The sequence below is a fragment of the Diabrotica virgifera genome, chromosome 7, assembly GCF_917563875.1.
Source record: "Diabrotica virgifera virgifera chromosome 7, PGI_DIABVI_V3a".
In the NCBI taxonomy this organism is placed as follows: domain Eukaryota; kingdom Metazoa; phylum Arthropoda; class Insecta; order Coleoptera; family Chrysomelidae; genus Diabrotica; species Diabrotica virgifera.
Window position 1 is genome coordinate 228,510,865 of NC_065449.1, and position 18,915 is coordinate 228,529,779.

General features: G+C 31.8%; 1 protein-coding gene across 1 annotated transcript in view; it reads right to left on the reverse strand.

The window, feature by feature from the left end:
* Positions 1–11,352: 11,352 nt before the first annotated feature.
* Positions 11,353–18,915, reverse strand: part of LOC114344426 (dosage compensation regulator) — a 62,119-nt gene continuing 54,556 nt past the window's right edge. The window contains exon 12 of the mRNA XM_028295261.2: positions 11,353–11,669. Within this exon, the coding sequence (XP_028151062.2) occupies positions 11,536–11,669 (134 nt within the window). The 3' untranslated portion in view covers positions 11,353–11,535. The remainder of the gene's footprint in view (positions 11,670–18,915) is intronic.

Below are 18,915 nucleotides of genomic sequence, written 5' to 3' on the forward strand. Positions count from 1 at the left end.
CCTTTATTCCGCGACGACGAGCTGGCCAAATACCCAAGTAGATGGAGGCCAATAAACTAAAGAAGAACAAGAATATACCTAAATATAACCATAAACGGAACCATATAGTTAAACTATGTGACGTCACGGGTCGTATGAACTATTTTAAAATACATCATCATCCAGCCTCAAAAGTCCACTGCTGAACATAGGCCTCCTCCCCTCGTTTCCAACCCCATCTATCCTGCGCCGCCCTCATCCAGTTTTTATTTACCTTTCTTAAGTCGTCAGTCCATCTTGTAGGCGGTCGACCGACGCTTCTCTTGGCCTCCATTTCAATAACCTCTTCGTCCATCGCCCATCTGTCATTCTGGCTACGTGTCCTGCCCATCTACACTTCAACCTGGCTATCCTCTCGATGACGTCAGTCACCTTTGTTCTTCTCCTGATTTCTTCGTTTCTGATTTTGTCTCGCAGAGTTATTCCTAACATTGACCGCTCCATTCTTCTCTGCGTGACTCTTAGTTTGGTAGCTGAGGCTTTAGTTAAGGTAAGTGTTTCTGATCCGTACGTCAAGACTGGGAGGACGCACTGATCGAATACCTTTCTCTTTAGACATGTGGGTAACTCACTTTTAAAAGTTTCTCTCAGTTTTCCAAATGCTGCCCACCCAAGACCGATTCTTCTCTTCAGCTCATGAGTCTGGTTATCCCTGCCAATCTTAATTTCATGTCCCAGGTATTTATATCTATCTACGAGTTCTATTTCCTTCCCACCAATACTGATGTTCTGGTTGGGTACCAAATTTGTCATTATTTTTGTTTTTGAGATGTTTATATTTAAACCTACATTTTCTGTAGCTACAACGAGTTCTTGTACCATCTCTCTTGCCATACCTAGATCCTCAGCTACTATGACTATATCATCGGCGAAACGTAAGTTGTTTAGGTATTCTCCATCTATTTTTATTCCCTTTGTCATCCAATCCAAACTCTTGAAAGCATGTTCTAAGACCGTATAAAAAGTTTAGGTGACATTGGGTCTCCTTGTCTAACCCCCCGTTCTATTTTTATGCGATTACTGTTAGTATGTAATTTGACAGTGGTTGTTGCCTGTAAGTATATTTTGTGTAATAATTTTGTATACCTATAATCTAGCCTGCATTCTTTAAGCGCCTGTAATATTTTGCTAAGTTCAACTGTGTCAAAGGCTTTATGAAAATCGATAAAATCTAGAACTAGGGGTTTATTGTATTCCACTACTTTCTCTATCAGGGTTTTTATACTTTGTAGATGGTCATTTGTTCCGTAATTTTTTCGGAATCCTGCCTGTTCTCTTGGTTGATAAGTCTCTAACTTTCTTTCCATTCTCTTAACTATTATTCGCGTAAATAACTTATATAAATGGCTGAGGAGGCTAATCGGTCTGTAATTCTCTAAATTGGCTTTGTCTCCTGCTTTGTGTAATATAATCATAGTAGCGTTGTTCCAGTCTGTTGGAATATTGGCGTTGTGAAGGCAGATATTGAAAAGTTGTTTAATTTTTTCAAGTAGTATATTTCCTCCAATTTTTAGTGCTCCTGATACTATTCCATCTTCACCTGGGGTTCGATTATTTTTCATTTTCTTCAGAGCCTCTTTGATTTCTGATTTTGTTATATCGGGCATTAAATCCGATCCTTGATTTAATACCCCAGTTTTTACTGTAATTGGAGGTTGCGCATTGTCATCTTTTTTTCTTGATTTGTAGAACTCTTCGACTATTGTTAATATTTCATCTCTGTTTGTAGTTTCTTTTCCAGTTCTGTTTCTTAGTTTGTTGATTTCTATTTTTCCTTTTTGTACGCTTACGTTCTTCAAAACTTTCATGTTCTTATTTTGCTCTATTGCTTGTTTTGTTTTTTCTACATTGTAGTTTCTTATGTCTTTTGTTATTGACTTTGTGATAGTCTTATTTATTTGATTTAGCGCTTCTTTGCTGGAACTTGTATCTCCTTTCATCTGTCGTCTTAGTTCTATAAGGGTTTTAGTAGGTTGACTTAGTTTTTCATCTTTTTGGTTTGTTGGACAGTATTTAGTTTGAGCCTGTTGTATTGTGGTGATTATTTGCTTGTTCAGTATATTAATGTCTGTTGTTGTTGTATCTTTCAATGTATCATTAATATATTTTTCGAACTCCTGAATATTAGTTGGTTTTACCCATTTCTTTGGGTGTTTCTTATTTATCATTTTGAGTCTTTCCTTTTCGATCGATATCGTTATTTTAGCTCTTACTAACCTGTGATCACTGCTTGTGCTGAACTGGTTTAACACATTTACGTCTTTAAATAATTCTTTTTTATTTGTTAAGAAATAGTCGATTTCGTTCCTTGTTTTTCCATCTGGACTTTCCCAGGTCCATCTTCTGTGTTTTTTCTTTTTAAAGAAGCTGTTCATTTGATAGAGATTGTTTTCCAAAAGAAAAGTTAACAGTTGTTTGCCTCTATCATTTCTGCCTTCGCTTCCAAAATTTCCCAATATTATTTCAGAGGGGTCTTCCTTGGTACCTATTTTGGCGTTGAAATCACCGCCTATTATTAAGAAGTGGCCAGGATTTTCCTTGATTGCACAGGATATTTGGTCGTAGAATATTTGGACTTCTTCATCTGAATGGCCTGTAGTAAGGTGCGTATACTTGAATGAACTTTAGGATATATCTGGTGCTCATTTTGATGTTTAAGTAGACCACCCTTGTTGATATTTGGTTTATTGACACAATTCTGTTCGCAATTCTTTTGTGAACAAAGAAGCCGACTCCTCCGACTGTCGATTTCTCTTCTCCTTTGTAGTACCACAGATGGCCTGATGGGAGTGAGATAAGATTCTCTCCTTTTTTCTGATCTAACTTCGCTGATACCCACAATATCCCAATTCACTTTTGAAAGTTCTTCCTCCATTTCTTCGAACCTTTCTTCGGTAGAGAGCGACCGAGCATTATATGTGGCGATGTTGAGGTTTATATTTTTGACGCACTTTGAATAGGGTTGGTTTACACTGGTCGGGTTTGTGGCATTTAAACACCGTGCTTGCCTTGCATGTTGGTGAGTATTCATATTTATTCCCACGAGTAGCTGGGGATCGTTGTCGATTCCTGTACAGCCCCGCGTACAGGAACAAGGCTAATTTTCAATGGGATTTCGCCCGGTGTCCCAAGAGCATCGTTAGCGGCCGCGTGACGTGCGACCATTCAGTTTTTAGCACGATAGCTTCCACCTTAACTTACGGATTTTTTGCATCTGGTTTTCTCCATATTTTGTTGGGATAAGATGGGGAGGGAAAAGGTGTATATGGGAAGAATCTGTAGTAGAAAGAAATATAGTGACCCGTCTGCCTTCGGAAACCTAATCGCCATTCGGGGTCGAAAAAAAAACAAGAGTTAGCCAAGAGAGGCTGATAGAAAAGATTAAAGACATTTCACTCAAGACAAGTTGAAGAAGAGTAAACTGTGAAGGCCCTTATGATCCGCCAGGTGCGTTTCATAAGCGTATGAGTATTGGTACGCTTTGTGTTCCCGCTCATACTTCGGGGAAACGAAGTATGTTCCCGCTCATACATTTAAAATACAGAAGACTTTAAATTTGTACTTCTAAGGTATTATGAGTTTTTGAAGCGTGAAATTTTGGAAATCTCATTTTTATACAAAACTGAACATTATTATGTAATAAAAAAAATGTGCAAGTTCCCTATTGGTGCCACACCTAGACTTCCCCTAATATACTCATTTTTAATTTTATCCTTTTTTGTCACTCCACTCATCCATCTTAGAATTCTCATTAGCTCCACGTGCATTCGTTGTTCCTCTTTCTTTTTCACTGCCCAACATTGCAACTCATTCTTCAGGGCAAGGTATTTGGAAAGAGCGGACCAGGGAGAAGAATATCTTGGCTTCAAAACATGAGAAATGGTTTAATACATCGACAACCGGACTATTCAGAATGGCAGCAAGCAAAGTTAGGATAGCCATGCTGATCACCAACATCCAGAACGGATAGGCAGCGTAAGAACAAGGACTTTATTTATTTTATTATGTTAGCGTCTAGATAGTTTTTCGAGCTCTCTGTTTAGTTGTTATCCTATATATCGCCTAGTGAGAACAATAGTGGCGAAACACGAAAATCAACTTTTTCGAGTTAAGTCCATCAACCGACATCTAAATATGCCTTTTTTTATGTGCAATATCGGCTAACAATTATTTAATTTCCTTATTACTAGAGGGCGCCTACAAGTCTTTATTGTATTGTGAATTTGTCAAATATTTTGATGCATTAACGACGAAAGCACACCAAACTTTATATCAACACTGGCAAATCTGTAATTATGCCGTGGTTGTATGTATTTGTAATATTAGATATCTTATTAAAGATAGTGCAATGTGCAATAGTGGCGAATGAGCACTTTTGTCTGTGTGGTCGTTTTTGCTCTTGTGTTTTTTTTTTATAAAACTTCTTATAGAGAAACTCAGTTTCAATCGTTCTTAGGTACTTAGTAATAGCAAACCAAGAAAGCGTCTATCCACTTTGGATCAGTATTGTTAAATTCCACACTATCGAGAACCGATCTAAAAAGAAGTCTTACAAAATAAATAAATTCCTTCAACCCACAATCATTTCTTTAGTAGTTTGAAATACGAAACATACGTGAGTGAAATGATGAATTTAATTTTACTATTCATATTTGCTTACTTTTTATCATGTTTATCGTTTTCTTGTTAACAGACATAATGTTAATAATTATTACTTAATATCTTATTTTGTTATTTTTCTATTGGACGTTAGTTTCATTTTGCGAATAACTGCTTGGTGTGTACATACAATAAAATATTTTATTTGATGCGTTTAATTTATTAAACGCTTTTATTTAGTTCAATAGTTTGCGTCAAATTTTTAGACGTTAATTTGACTGCCTTTTCTTCAATGCAAATGAATGAACATTTGCAGACATATGCATTCGCGGGAACAATACACGAATAGTCAATAAAAAAAATTTTTTCATGTTTATTAATTGTTTAAATAAAAAAAAACGATTTTAATGGAAAACGCTTAAATTCTCTTGTTTTTTACAATGTAAAAACATAAAACTTTTACATATTGTATAACTAATGATATGAACAATACATAATTTCACTTTTTACGTTAATTGTTTACGTTATGCTTCATTAATAAACAATAAAGTTTCACATTTTTTGCCGATTCCGACTACTTTTCATGTTAGTATATCATATGTTTTATACATATTTTAATAAACATGACGATATACTTTAATGTTTGAAAAGTGTAAGACTAAAAAGTAAAAAATAAAAAAATATGAAAAAAAAATTTTTAAGAAACGAGAATTTTTTAGTTACGAGTGACTAAAATTAAAAATATCTTAAAAAAATCAGCGAAAAAGTAAACAATAAAAAAAAATTGAAAAAATCTAACACATTAGTTAAAGAAAAGCGTGGGGCGAAAACCGTTTATTCGATGAGCCACGCTTTTCTTTGACGGATGTGTTAGATTTTTTCAATTTTTTTTATTGTTTACTTTTTTGTTTAATTTTTTAAAATATTTTTAATTTTAGTCACTCGTAACTAAAAAAAAAGAGTTTCTTGAAAATTTTTTTTTCATATTTTTTTATTTTTAAAAGTAAATTTTTTTAATTATTTAATACAGAAACTAAACTGTTGTAGTATAGAAGTAGTAAAGTATAGTGGCGAAACATCAAATTAAACATCCTCGATAATGCAATAATGGCGTAACGCAGAAAAAAATAAATACAATGTCCATCTTTTTTTCAAATAAAATTACTTCTACTAATTGGTTTAAATGACTAGAAGCATATTATTAGAAAAATTATGCAAAATGATTACGTATTAGACAGTTATACTGTTTAGCAGTTTCATCAAAACTTCAAATAAGATTATCTCTAAATGTTCATTTTGAAGTTTCGTCACTATTGTTCTTACCAGGAGATATGTCCTGTGATCCATCAAGCACCAGCCCAAAGACCTTCCTTGGGACTTTTCTTTCCCAAACACGTAGTTGCTCTTCCTTTGTTATCGTCCACGTTTCGCTACCATACAAAAGTTAGTCATCTGTGGTGATGTTCTTGATTACATCTCTGTTTCGGTTATTGCGGCTAATGTACTAATATTTAGGAAACGCTGCTAATAAAATTAAAATAGCGATGCTGATCTCACCCGTCATCAGAAGGAATATTATCTTTAATATTTACTACCAGCTGCAAAAAACAAAAAAAGATCTGAGATTGTCAGAAACATTTATTACAATCAAACGGCCAAAATCAATATAGAAGACCAGTTAACTGATAAAATTGCAATAGAACGAGGAGTACGACAGGGCTGTATTTTATCTCCACTACTATTCAATATTTACTCTGAATGGGTATTTAAGGAAGCTTTAGATGGTTATGGGAAAGGAGTTTATAAACGGTGAATGGTCGAACATTAGATACGCAGATGACACCATAGTTTTTGTCGATATTCTGAGTGATTTACAGATATTAACAAACCGTATAACAGAAGTCAGCAACAGATACAGACTAGCTCTTAGGGAGCGTTCAAGTATCACGTAACGCGGTTTTTGAAGATTTTTGACCCCCCTACGTAACTCACCTTAATGGGACGTTCACGTAACGCAATTTTTGAAGATTTTTAACCTTTTAACTCCCCCCCCCCCCAACCTGCGTTACGTAATACTTGAATGGCCCCTAACATAAAGAAGAGCAAATTTATGACAATTAGTAAAAAACCAATACTAAACGCTCAACACCTTACAATCAACCAACAAAATATCGAAAGAGTTTAGCAATATACATATCTGGGCACAAATCATAGATTTAAGAAGCCCGAGATGTAACATGAACCTATTTAGATAGCTGCGCGAATGTTGCCTTGTTTCTAAACAGAATTCCAGGGGTGGGGAGCTTCTACATAAATGAAACAGAGTTGGATTCAGAATAATTAATAATATTTATTGAATTAGTTCCGAATATAACACAAATTAATATACACTTATTTAACTAATTACACTAATCGTATTGACTAATCACAAAAAACAACATAAAGTTTTACAATAAAAATAATCAATGATCAAAAACTAAAAAATATTTTCATTGTCCAGAGAATAATGTCATTTTATTATGAAAAATTCTTTTACTTTTACTAGTATCTATAATTGTTTTATTATAATGATGAATTTGGACGTTAATGTAGGTGAAAATTATTAATTTTAATAAATTGGAATAATGTGACTCTAAAAAGGAATAATGTTTGAAATGGTTGTTTAAGTTCTTAAATAATAATTGTTCTGTTAATTCTTTTAATATTTGGACATTAACAATATTAACATTATTACTTTTATTAATGTTTATGTGGCACTGTAGCACTTTTTCGGCAGTAGAGCAAATAATAACAACATCATTGGATGGATAAGTTAAATTTAATGTATCTCTTTGGTTGATGAATGATGTCAACAAGTCTGCTCGGTCTCCTATAAATGCGTTTACACAGTCTTCGCATTTCAAAATTTTCGATATTTTATAAACGACATATCCTGAAATTTATATAATAACTTCTCTCTTGTAATGTGTAAATGATAAGTTCCTTAATTGAAGTGATATAAAATTCGTATTGGATATGTCATCGTTTTCATCAACACATTCGTCTTCAACAGTTCGTTCTCTGCCACAAGACTTATTAATTATTTTTTCAGGAGCCAGAACTGTAATCAGTTCTAAAGGAATACAATTTCCTTTAAAACTATCCCTTAGTTCTAAATGTTTTAACATTTTTTTATAAGCTGCCTTAAACTGTTTAGCAGTTGGATTATTGTTATAACCCCCCATTGATCTAATTAACCCAAAAAAAGTTCTGATCTTGACTTAATTTATAGGTTGGAATATACACTAATAAATTTGTTTCCACTAATTGTTTGTACAAATGTTGAAGACTATTAATACAAAATAGAAATCCCAAAACTCCCATTTTTCTCTTGCTTTCGTAAAGCTTTACCCCGTTAACTAAAGTTAATGATTTTAAATATTCAGCAGTTTCGGTTAAAAAGTCATTATTTTGATATAATTCTCTGTATTTAAAGGCTTTTTATAATCTTTTTGTGACATATTTCTAGAATTAAAAACATCAAACAAATTATTTAAGATAGGAATAAAATTGACCGTAGCAGCAGAGTTACTGAATTGTTGTAACTGTAAAACTTGTGTTGAATATTCAATAGCATGTACCACAGAGTTACTAAATAATTGTGTTGCCAACCTTACTTTCATTTTTTGTTTTTTATAATTAATATGAGATTTTTTAAGTTTATTTCGTAAATGAACCCCCTCTTCCGCTTGGAGTTTATTTAATTCCTTAATATATTTCCACTCTACAGTTTCACCATTATCATCAACTAAAATTAGTTTATCTCCTAGTGTGTTTCTTAATAATTTTATCATATGACACGGGTCGAACAGAACTGCAATTTCTTTATTTGAATTTTGTAAAGTAAATGTAGATTTTAATGAATTTAATTGAAAACTACACCCTAACTCCTTTACCATTGTCACATTATTTTATGCACCATCAAAAGTTACTGATATCAGCACAAACCATACATACTCATAGACGTTTCACGACCATGTTAATCTTTCGGACCGAATTAACGCCATCTCTTGATTGGAATGGGAACTAAATTGACAAATTTTAGTTACGTGGGAATTTCAAATTATAAATTTTGCGAGATTTTTGATGAAATTTCGCAGGAAATTAAAACAACAGAAAGACAATTCAATGTTTTATTCGATATTTTACTGAAAACCTATTCACTATTTACTCAAATATTCCAATTTGTTTTCAAAATGCTAAACACTACTGCCATGTGTCAAGTGAAAGCACTGATGTGTAATATTGAGTCGAACGAAAATTTTTTAAAGAATCTTGTAGGATGATTGTTTAGATAAATATTACCTTATAATCTTTTACAAACTTCCAAAAATATAATAGGCCCGAAATGTTGATGACACACTTGTCTATTGGAATAAACTGTTTCAGGATCTATTATATTGTTTTTTTTAATGGGGAGAAACACAACACGGGATGATCGATATGTAAACTAAAAATTCTACTCATAAAAACGGAGAGGAGGTTAATACAATTGATTAAAATTGTGATTAAATCTAATTAAAAACGTAACACTACTATAATAAAATAATTAAGCCACAAACTGTAAAATAAAAAGTAAATAACAAATTAATTTAATTGTCAACTGTCAGTTGTTAAATATGACAAGAGAATTGACTGACAGCCACATCTCTGGATTGGAATGGTAACTAATTTGCTGTCTTCACCTTGACAATTTACGTGAAACGTCTATGAGTATGTATGGTTTGTGGATATCAGTGATATCACTTCTACACCAGATTGATTTACCAAATTTAAGCATTGTAATATTAAATTTTGTTTTTGTTTGCCAGTTAATAAATCAATTAAGGAATACCCTACGGGAAGTTTCCAAGAGCTATTAATACATACTAACATAAATACTATTGCTTCCTTGGCAATTGAATGACAATCCGTTTGTAAGTCAACTCCATAATCTACATATCCATAATATCACACACTCTTGATTATACACCATCAAATTAAAGTAATGTATCAAAAGTAACTGTATTAATCAGTAATAATGACTAACTTATGTTTACATGCTTTATTTACTTTATCACCCTGTATAATGATTATGTGAGAAGTTTGATGAAATATGGTGTCTAAATTTTTGTAATATTTTTTTAAGTTATATTACATTGCATTAATATATATTTATAATAAACAACTAACAGACTACGACATCTTGAGCATATACATATATAAAAAAAAATAAACAAAGCAATACAATGCTAAAATAAGTAACTCGGTACTTTTTACAATTACAAACAATCGGGCCTAATACCACCCTGGCCCTGGTGTCGAATGTAAACAAACCGGCGCGGCATTTGAATTTAAATACTGTTCAATACTTACGTAAACAAATGAATACTTCTTTTATCACGTCGGCATACTTTAGATTTGTTGTATACACATTGTTTTACAATACATCGACTCATTTTGACACTAAAATCACAAAAAAAAACAGAAACTATTTTGATATTCACAATTTAATTGCTTGCGTTAACCTTCAACGGCACGAAACAAAATATGAGCTTCGAACATTATCGGCGGTTCTCGTCACGATACGATGCTAATGTCCACTCCAATTGGTGGAATGGCGTAGGTAGGGATAAAGAAGAATTTGGCACGCTGCGCAATGAACCATGTTACATCTCGGTGTTTTCATTAATCTAAGGCACAAATTTAAATAGCCAATGGGACCACTCGACAGAAATTAAACAACGAATAATAAAAGCGAAAGCAGCATACGTTAGAATGAGACCCATTTTTAACAGTCGGGACATATCATTAAAAACAAAATACCGTCTGTTGAAATGCTATATATTCACAGTTCTGCTCTACGGAATGGAAGCGTGGACACTAACTGCTGCATCTATGAATCGGCTCGAAGCTTTCGAATGTGGTGTTATAGCCGCATCTTACGTATATCCTGGGTTGACTGAATTACTAATAATATGGAAGTCTTGCGTAGAATGGGAAAAGAGTGAAATTCTCATAACCATCAAAACAAAAAAAATATCTACGACATGTAATGAGAAACTAAAAATGTTACGGCCTTCTCAAACTGATTCTCCAAGGGAAGGTAAATGGTAAAAGAGGACCGGCAAGAAGACGCATTTCCTGCCTTCAAAATTTATGAAAGTGGTATAACACGACTACCACTGAACTGTTCCGTGCTGCGGTAAACAAAGTCAAGATAGCCATGATGTTCGCCAAGATCCGGAACGGATAGGCACTTTAAGAAGAAGATAAGCTGCAAGCTATAATAGTTTTGAGCTTTATCACCTTTATGACAGTGACAGTGAGCCTAGTATTGATAGATCTATCAAAATAAACAGGCTGCGGTGGCTAGGCCACTTAGACAGAATGAATGAGGTGGAGCTGTCGAAACACATTTATAGCCAGAGACCGGATGGAGTGAGGAGAAGAGGCAGGCACTGAGCACGATTTAAAAAGCAGGTTGAAAACGACTTGCGAGTGCGAAATTGGAAAACCAAGGCGAGGGATAGGAAGGAATGGAAGCTGATTCTGGAACAGGCCAAGATCCACCATGGATTGTAGAGCCAAGGATGATGATAAGCTGCAAGTATAAAATATTCTAACTCAATCTGGATATTCCATTCACCGTTTATTGAGCGGTGTACCAAAAAATGGTTTAAAAATAATAACAGCTAACCTGCTAAGCAATAGTTTTATTTCTTTTTATTTAAAATTAAACACTAAATCTTAAATTAACTGATACACTGTCATACTAATACATTGCAAAACATTGTTTGGAAACAGTCATTTTTAAAATGCAATAAATACCTAAGAAACATTAGTAATTAAGTTATATCTATATATATTATAAGATATCTAATATCTTCCACCACGGGAACCGCCAAAGCCACCACCGCCTCCTCCAAATCCGCCTCGACCACCTCGGAATCCACCTCTGCCGCCGCCAAAACCGCCCCCATTTCTATCGCCACGGAATCCACCTCTGAAACCTGAAAAAAAAACAGAGCGAGGTTAAATGGATTAAAATCGGCGAACATCTTAGTTAAGGGGGGGTATAGTTAATTCTGCGTTTTTTTTGCATAATTTTAAAACGTTTTCCCTTGAAAGTGGTAGGGTTAAATTAAATGGGTAAAAGTATATCTTAAAGAACAACACTTGAAGATTATTCAGCTAAATTTTTATTGAAACATATTAAAAAATGAAGCAGTGGCGTCATTTTTAAGTAGATGATCCAAAAAAGAAGACGATTTGCGGTGTACACCATATCTTCGGACATAATTATTTGAAACATATAAATCAAAAAGATTATTTTAGTTTAAGAGTTTTTTGAGGTAGTGACGTCTAGTTTTCATGATTATATTGATTTTTAAATTCATGGTATAACTTTAAAGGAAAAAATCGAAAAACAAAAAAAAGTGTGTCCGGTAAAGAGAAAAATATAAACAAAAAAAAAATATTAAAATAAGCAAAAACTCGACGTCACTATATAGTAAAATATCTAAAAAAAGGAGTGTGCAAAATTTCAGAAAGATCGGTGCATTACTTTTTGAGTTATGATGTACACCGCCTCAAAAAAACATGTTTTTCAGAAAACGCGTTTAAAAAAATGTAGTTTTGTCAATAATACTAAGAAAATTTTTGTATATATCCATATCTCCAATTTTGCTCGGATTAACTTGAAATTTTAATGGTATACTCTTGAAAATATTTACAATCAAATGAGCCAATAAAAAAACATCGAAAAAAATAATCAAAAATACTGTAAGTTTGAAAATTTTGAAATTTTTGATTTTTTTATTATTTTAACTACTAACTTCAAGAATACTCTCTAAAAATTTCAGATTGATAGGAGCAAAATTACCGGAAATACAGCATATCGAAAATCCCCACCTTTGACTCATTTCACAGCATCTTCGCGCCAGCGCGTTTGATGGTAGTGAAAAACGTTTAACAGCTGTTCCCCTTCACTTTTGTAAATTACTCCGCGATTCAAAAACATATGCCGGTGTGCATCACTTTATGATTTGACAGACAAAAAAGAGATTGAAAATAAAAGATGTCAAAACTTTAAACGCGTTTTTGTCAAAACTGCTTTTTTCAAAGGCGGTGGACATTGTAACTCAAAAACTACTTGAGCGATCCACCTAAAATTTTGCATAGTTTTTCTTTAGACATTTCTTGAGGTAACGCTGTCGAGATATTTTTTGTTTCAGAGTTATTTATTGTTTAACAATAATAAATGTTATTTTCACCATTTTTACAAAAAATTTCGTTATTTTAACTTGTGAGTTATACCAAAAACTCAAAAATCAGTAAAACTAAAAAAATCCATTGGAGATGTCTGTAAAAATTTGCCACCGTTGGCTTATTTTTCAATATTTTGGCTTGAAATTTTTTTGAATATTTGAATTGTACTGAATATATTTATTTAATTTAAAAATAAAATAATTCTATCATAGTTTAAAAAAAATCACAAAAATGTGCATGAAATTTTGATTACAAACCATACCTCTCCAACTTAAGGGGACTTTAAGGGGTGATTCTGCCCCTTAATTCTACCATAGTTTAAAAAAAATCACAAAAATATGCATGAAATGTTGATTACAAACCACAGCCCTCCCTCTTAACCCGCCATTACACGCGCTATGAGGGAATCCCTCACCATATTTGTTTATAACCAATGAAATTGTGTAAACTAATACGATAACCTTAAGCACCCAGGAATGCCTTTAGCATGGTTCATGAGAGGGTATGAAAAAGTTATAAAATATTTCAGGCGGTCAGTGTGCTGTGTAATAGTTGAAAGAAGAGACATCCCTCTTCAAGTGAGGGAATTCCTCACTGCGCGTGCAATCACGGTGAAATCACGTTTCTGTTATCTCAAAGAAACTTTTAGGTGTTTATTTAATATTTAGGTAGGTTTAATTAAAATATTATTGTTTGGATTAGGTTAGGAACAGTGGCACACCGAGCGGGGGGTTTGGGGGTTAAAATCCCACCCAGAGCATATAGAAATATATATAAAAGAAAGTAGGAAAATGTAACTTGTCTTTCACAAATAATACAAAAAACTTTCGGTGCCCAAGCAAGACCCCCCCCCCAGAGGAAAATTCAAGGTGCGCCACTGGTTAAAAACCCATTTTTAAATTTAGCTATTCTAATTGGAAAATAAGCCACAATTTAACTTGAAAAATTGATTTAATTGACGTTTCGAATTCCACCTCGGACGTCCTTATCAAAATAGAAAATATTAATAGTTAATTACATAAATGCCACAAAGAAATAGCTTCAGAACAGTTGTTAATTTTAATTTGTATTTTTAGTAAAATGAATTCGCGTAAAGAACGTTAATTTCTTCAGTGGCTTGCTGAAATTGAAAATTAAGAAAACTTGCTTTTGATCTATTTATATTATTTTTAATTTTGTTTTGTTAAATTAATAAAAAAATTGGTTTACGAGACTTTCTATAATATGTGAGTACAACCCATTTTATATTTATACATGTTGACATTCATTCTTCCTCGAAATAAGTCGAATTTATGTAGGTGAGGGCGACGCTCATACGCGTGCAACCACGTCACAGTAGAAGACGCGTGTAACGGCGGGTTAAGGGGACTTTAAGGGGTAATTCTGCATGAATAAATAGTTTGCTCTATAAACGTATGTCCGCAAATGCTTCGTTTCAGAGACACGGCGCGTTGAAATTTTTCTTACAAATTGACTATTTATTTATTGCTCCAAAATCGGTTGAGATACGCAAATGAAATTTGGTGGGTTTTAAGAGGTAGTTATTGCGCATTTTTTGACATACAATTAAGAATTTTATATTCACCATATGGCGTGCATACGCCATTGGTGAATACAGGGTGCGCCAAACCTCTGGTCTTCTTTGATTACGGCTAAACTATGAGATATACAAAAAAATGTTTATAACAAAACTAATGTGTATCAAAGAGGTCTATAATTTAAAATTATTTTCAATTATACAGGGTGAGTCAGAACGACGGTATGAACCAAAGTTGTATTTTTTTAAATGGAACACCCTGTATATTAAATCATTTTTGAATATATTATTTAAAAATATGAAAAATTTGTATAAGGTCTTATAGGTCTAAAGTTAATAATTTTCGAAATATTTACATTTTTATTGAGAAAAATGGTAATATTTATAGGGTTGTGGATTATGTTTCCAAGGAAATAAAAATTTGGGTGATAGGTCAAAGTTTTTAAAATATAGTGTTATTTTTAAATAATTTAATATTTTTTACTTTTAGCCATAAAATATACAGTGTGATCACTATTTGCAAATACAAAATTTTCTCATTTTTTTTTAAATGGGACACCCTGTATATTACTTTTGCGTTTTGTAGTAAATATTACAACCTTTCTTTTGGTATAAGGTTGTATGTACCTAGCATGTTTCGTTTTGTAGATATTTAAAAAAAACTATAGATTTTAGGTGTTTGCGGATTTTTTATTTAAAAATTTTTTTGCAAAAAAAAATAATTATAATCTGGTGTTAGAAACATACACTAAAATATAAAATATGAAGATAAAAACGTAATTAAAGATTAAAATAAATCGTATGCTAGTACAATTCAATTGAATTTAATAACTTTAAATTATTTTACAAAAAATATTTTACCATATTAATGAATGCATAAATTAGTTACAAAATTAAATAAACAACCAAATTTTAAATCAACCGTAGTAATTTTTCTACTACAGCAACTTTCCTGTACCAAATTAATTGTTAGTTAAATTGTATTTAGTTAAACTTTTAATTTACCTTTTAAATTTACTTACATACATCTTGAGAATATAAAAATTATTATAAAGTATGCTTTGAAACAAATGAATGTTAAATGTATCATCCAAATTATTTATTAATATAAATAGTATTTACTGGTGTCACAAAAACTGGAAATACTTTTGTAGTTGAAATTTTTGTAACAATTTTTTTATTTTAAATTTTAATTTTTTAACCGAAACATTTTTGTATATGACATTTGTTTTGGGCGAAACCATTAGAAATTATTACCAGATTTTGTGATGTGACACGAGTAGGTACATAGATACTATTTACTTCTTAATATACTTCCATAACGTTCATTTGTTTCAAAGCATACTTTATACGTTCTCAAGATGTAGGTAAATTAAAAAGTTATTAACTGATTTTACTCGTAAATACAATATAACTAACAATTAATTTGGTATAGGAAAGTTGCTGCGGTAGAAGCATTACTACGATTGATTTAAAATTTGGTTGTTTATTTAATTTAGTAACTAATTTATGTATTCATTAATATGGTAAAATATTTTTTGTAAAATATTTTAAAGTTATTAAATTCAATTGAATTGTACTAGCATACGATTTATTTTAATCTTTAATTACGTTTTTATTTTCATATTTTATATTTTAGTGTATGTTTCTAAAACCAGATTATAATTATTTTTTTTTGCAAAAAAATTTTTAAATAAAAAATCCGCAAAAACGTAAAATCTATAGTTTTTTTTTAAATATCTACAAAACGGAACATGCTAGGTACATACAACCTTATACCAAAAGAAAGGTTGTAATATTTACTACCAAACGCAAAACTAATATACAGGGTGTCCCATTTAAAAAAAATGAGAAAATTTTGTATTTGCAAATAGTGATCACACTGTATATTTTATGGCTAAAAGTAAAAAATATTAAATTATTTAAAAATATCACTATATTTTAAAAACTTTGACCCATCACCTAAATTTTTATTTCCTTGGAAACATAATCCACAACCCTATAAATATTACCATTTTTCTCAATAAAAATGTAAATATTTCGAAAATTATTAACTTTAGGCCTATAAGACCTTATACAAATTTTTCATATTTTTAAATAATATATTCAAAAATGATTTAATATACAGGGTGTTCCATTTAAAAAAATAAAACTTTGGTTCATACCGTCATTCTGACTCACCCTGTATAATTGAAAATAATTTTGAATTATAGACCTCTTTGATACACATTAGTTTTGTTATAAAAATTTTTTTGTATATCTCATAGTTTAGCCGTAATCAAAGAAGACCAGAGGTTTGGCGCACCCTGTATAAATATTGGCGTGCATACGCCATTGGTGAATATAAAATCCTTAATTGTATGTCAAAAAATGCGCAAAAATTCTTAAAGTTATATACCATTTTGACTATTATGCATGAGCATTTGGATATGAGAAAGTTGTTTTCCAAATGGGTGCCCCGTTTTCTCACACCAAAGCAAAAACAACAACGAATTGATGAATCTTGGTGCCGTTTGGACTTTTTTAACCGGAATAAATCTGAATTTTTACATCGGTATGTCACAATGGATAAAAAATGGATACACCACTTCACTCCGGAATCAAATCGACGGTTATCTGAGTGGACAGTACCCGGATACGCAACAAACTGCCGGAAAGGTTATGTCCTCCTGGTTTATTGGAGCTTTGGAAGACCAAAATAGCAAAGAAAAGACCTCATTTCTTCAAGAAAAAATGATTGTTTCACCAAAACAAAGCACCGTGTCACAAGTCGATGAAAACGATGGCAAGAATTGGCCTTTGAATTGCTTCCACACCCACCGTAGTCCACGTCTGCCCCACAGCGATTACCACCTTTTTTCCGATCTTAAAAATATACTCCGTGGCAAGAGATATCGCTCCTATGAGGAAGGAATTGCTGAAACTGAAGCGTATTTTGAAAGCAAAGATAAATCGTATTACAAGAGCGGCATCGAAAAATTAGAAAAGCTTTGGAATGATTGTATCTTAGCAGAGACCAATAAGCATTATTTCTTCTATTCCTAAAATTCTAGTGAGTATAATATGCGACTCTATCAAAACACCTTTATGCAATGTACTAATTGAAGAGCAAACTGGTTTTATTTCAGGTAGATCAACTTGGACAAATCTTTTACTTTTCACTCAATACATATCTGATGCTTTGGAAAGGATACTACAGGTGGATGCTATTTATACCGATTTCTCCAAGGCATTTGACACTGTGAATCATAAATTGTTGTGTAACAAGCTTAAAGCTATTTAGTCCAGGGTAATAAGGTTTTTTCCATGACACTCGAGCAGCCAGGGTACTGAAGCGTTTTTTCGACAGGTAATACCTATAAGAGCAAATTGTAACTATTTCCTGCGTAGGATCTGGCGGCCATTTTTATTTATAAACAATTAAGTGTCAAAAAATGGCATTTTTCCCTTATTTTTCAAATCAATGGAAAACAGTGAAACTTATGGTTCTTTTAGTACAAATATCTTTCGAGGTTATCTAAAAAGCTTTAAAATGACGTATTACAAAGTTTGATATACTCATTTATTGTTAATATAATTGCGAAAAAAGGTCGGAATTGCAAAAAAAATTAATTTCGCAATATCTATTGTAAAAATTAGTGTACAGCGTTGAAATTTTTGTTGTATAAGGTTTCCTTGGTGCTTAATATGTGATAAAAATTTCAAAGCGATTCATTCAATTGTTTAAATTTTATTCAAATTGTTTATCCCAGAGAGCATTTTTTTTACAATAACATAAGTCAGAAAAAAATGACGTTAGAACCATTCCACAGGTATCAAATGAAAGAGCATGAGCTATATTTTCAACTTGGTTTAAAAAAAGCGAATAAAAAATGCACTTAGTAGTAATAAATAATTATGCCAAAGTATCGTAAATCTTTCCTTATAAACTTTTTATTTTGTTATATAAGAAATTATATATACATTTATTACAATTTTTTATCAATTATGATATAAATAACATTACTTGGTAGTTGTGGACTTAAAACAGGTTAAAAAAGTTAATTTATTTTGAAAAAAGTTATTCAAAAAGTTTATAAGGAAAGATTTACGATACTTTTGCATAATTATTTATTGCTAATAAATGCATTTTTTATTCGCTTTTTTAAACCAAGTTGAAAATATAGTTCATGCTCTTCCATTTGACACCTGTGGAATGGTTCTAACCTCATTTTTTTCTGACTTATGTTAGTGCAAAAAAAATGCTCACTGAGATAAACAATTCGAATAAAATTTAAACAATTGAATGAATCGCTTTGAAATTTTTATCACATATTAAGCAACAAAGAACCCTCATTTGACAAAAATTTCAAACCTGTACACTAATTTTTACAGCAGATATTGCGAAAATATTTTTTTTTGCAATTCCGACCTTTTTTCGCAATTATATTAACAATAAATGAGTATATCAA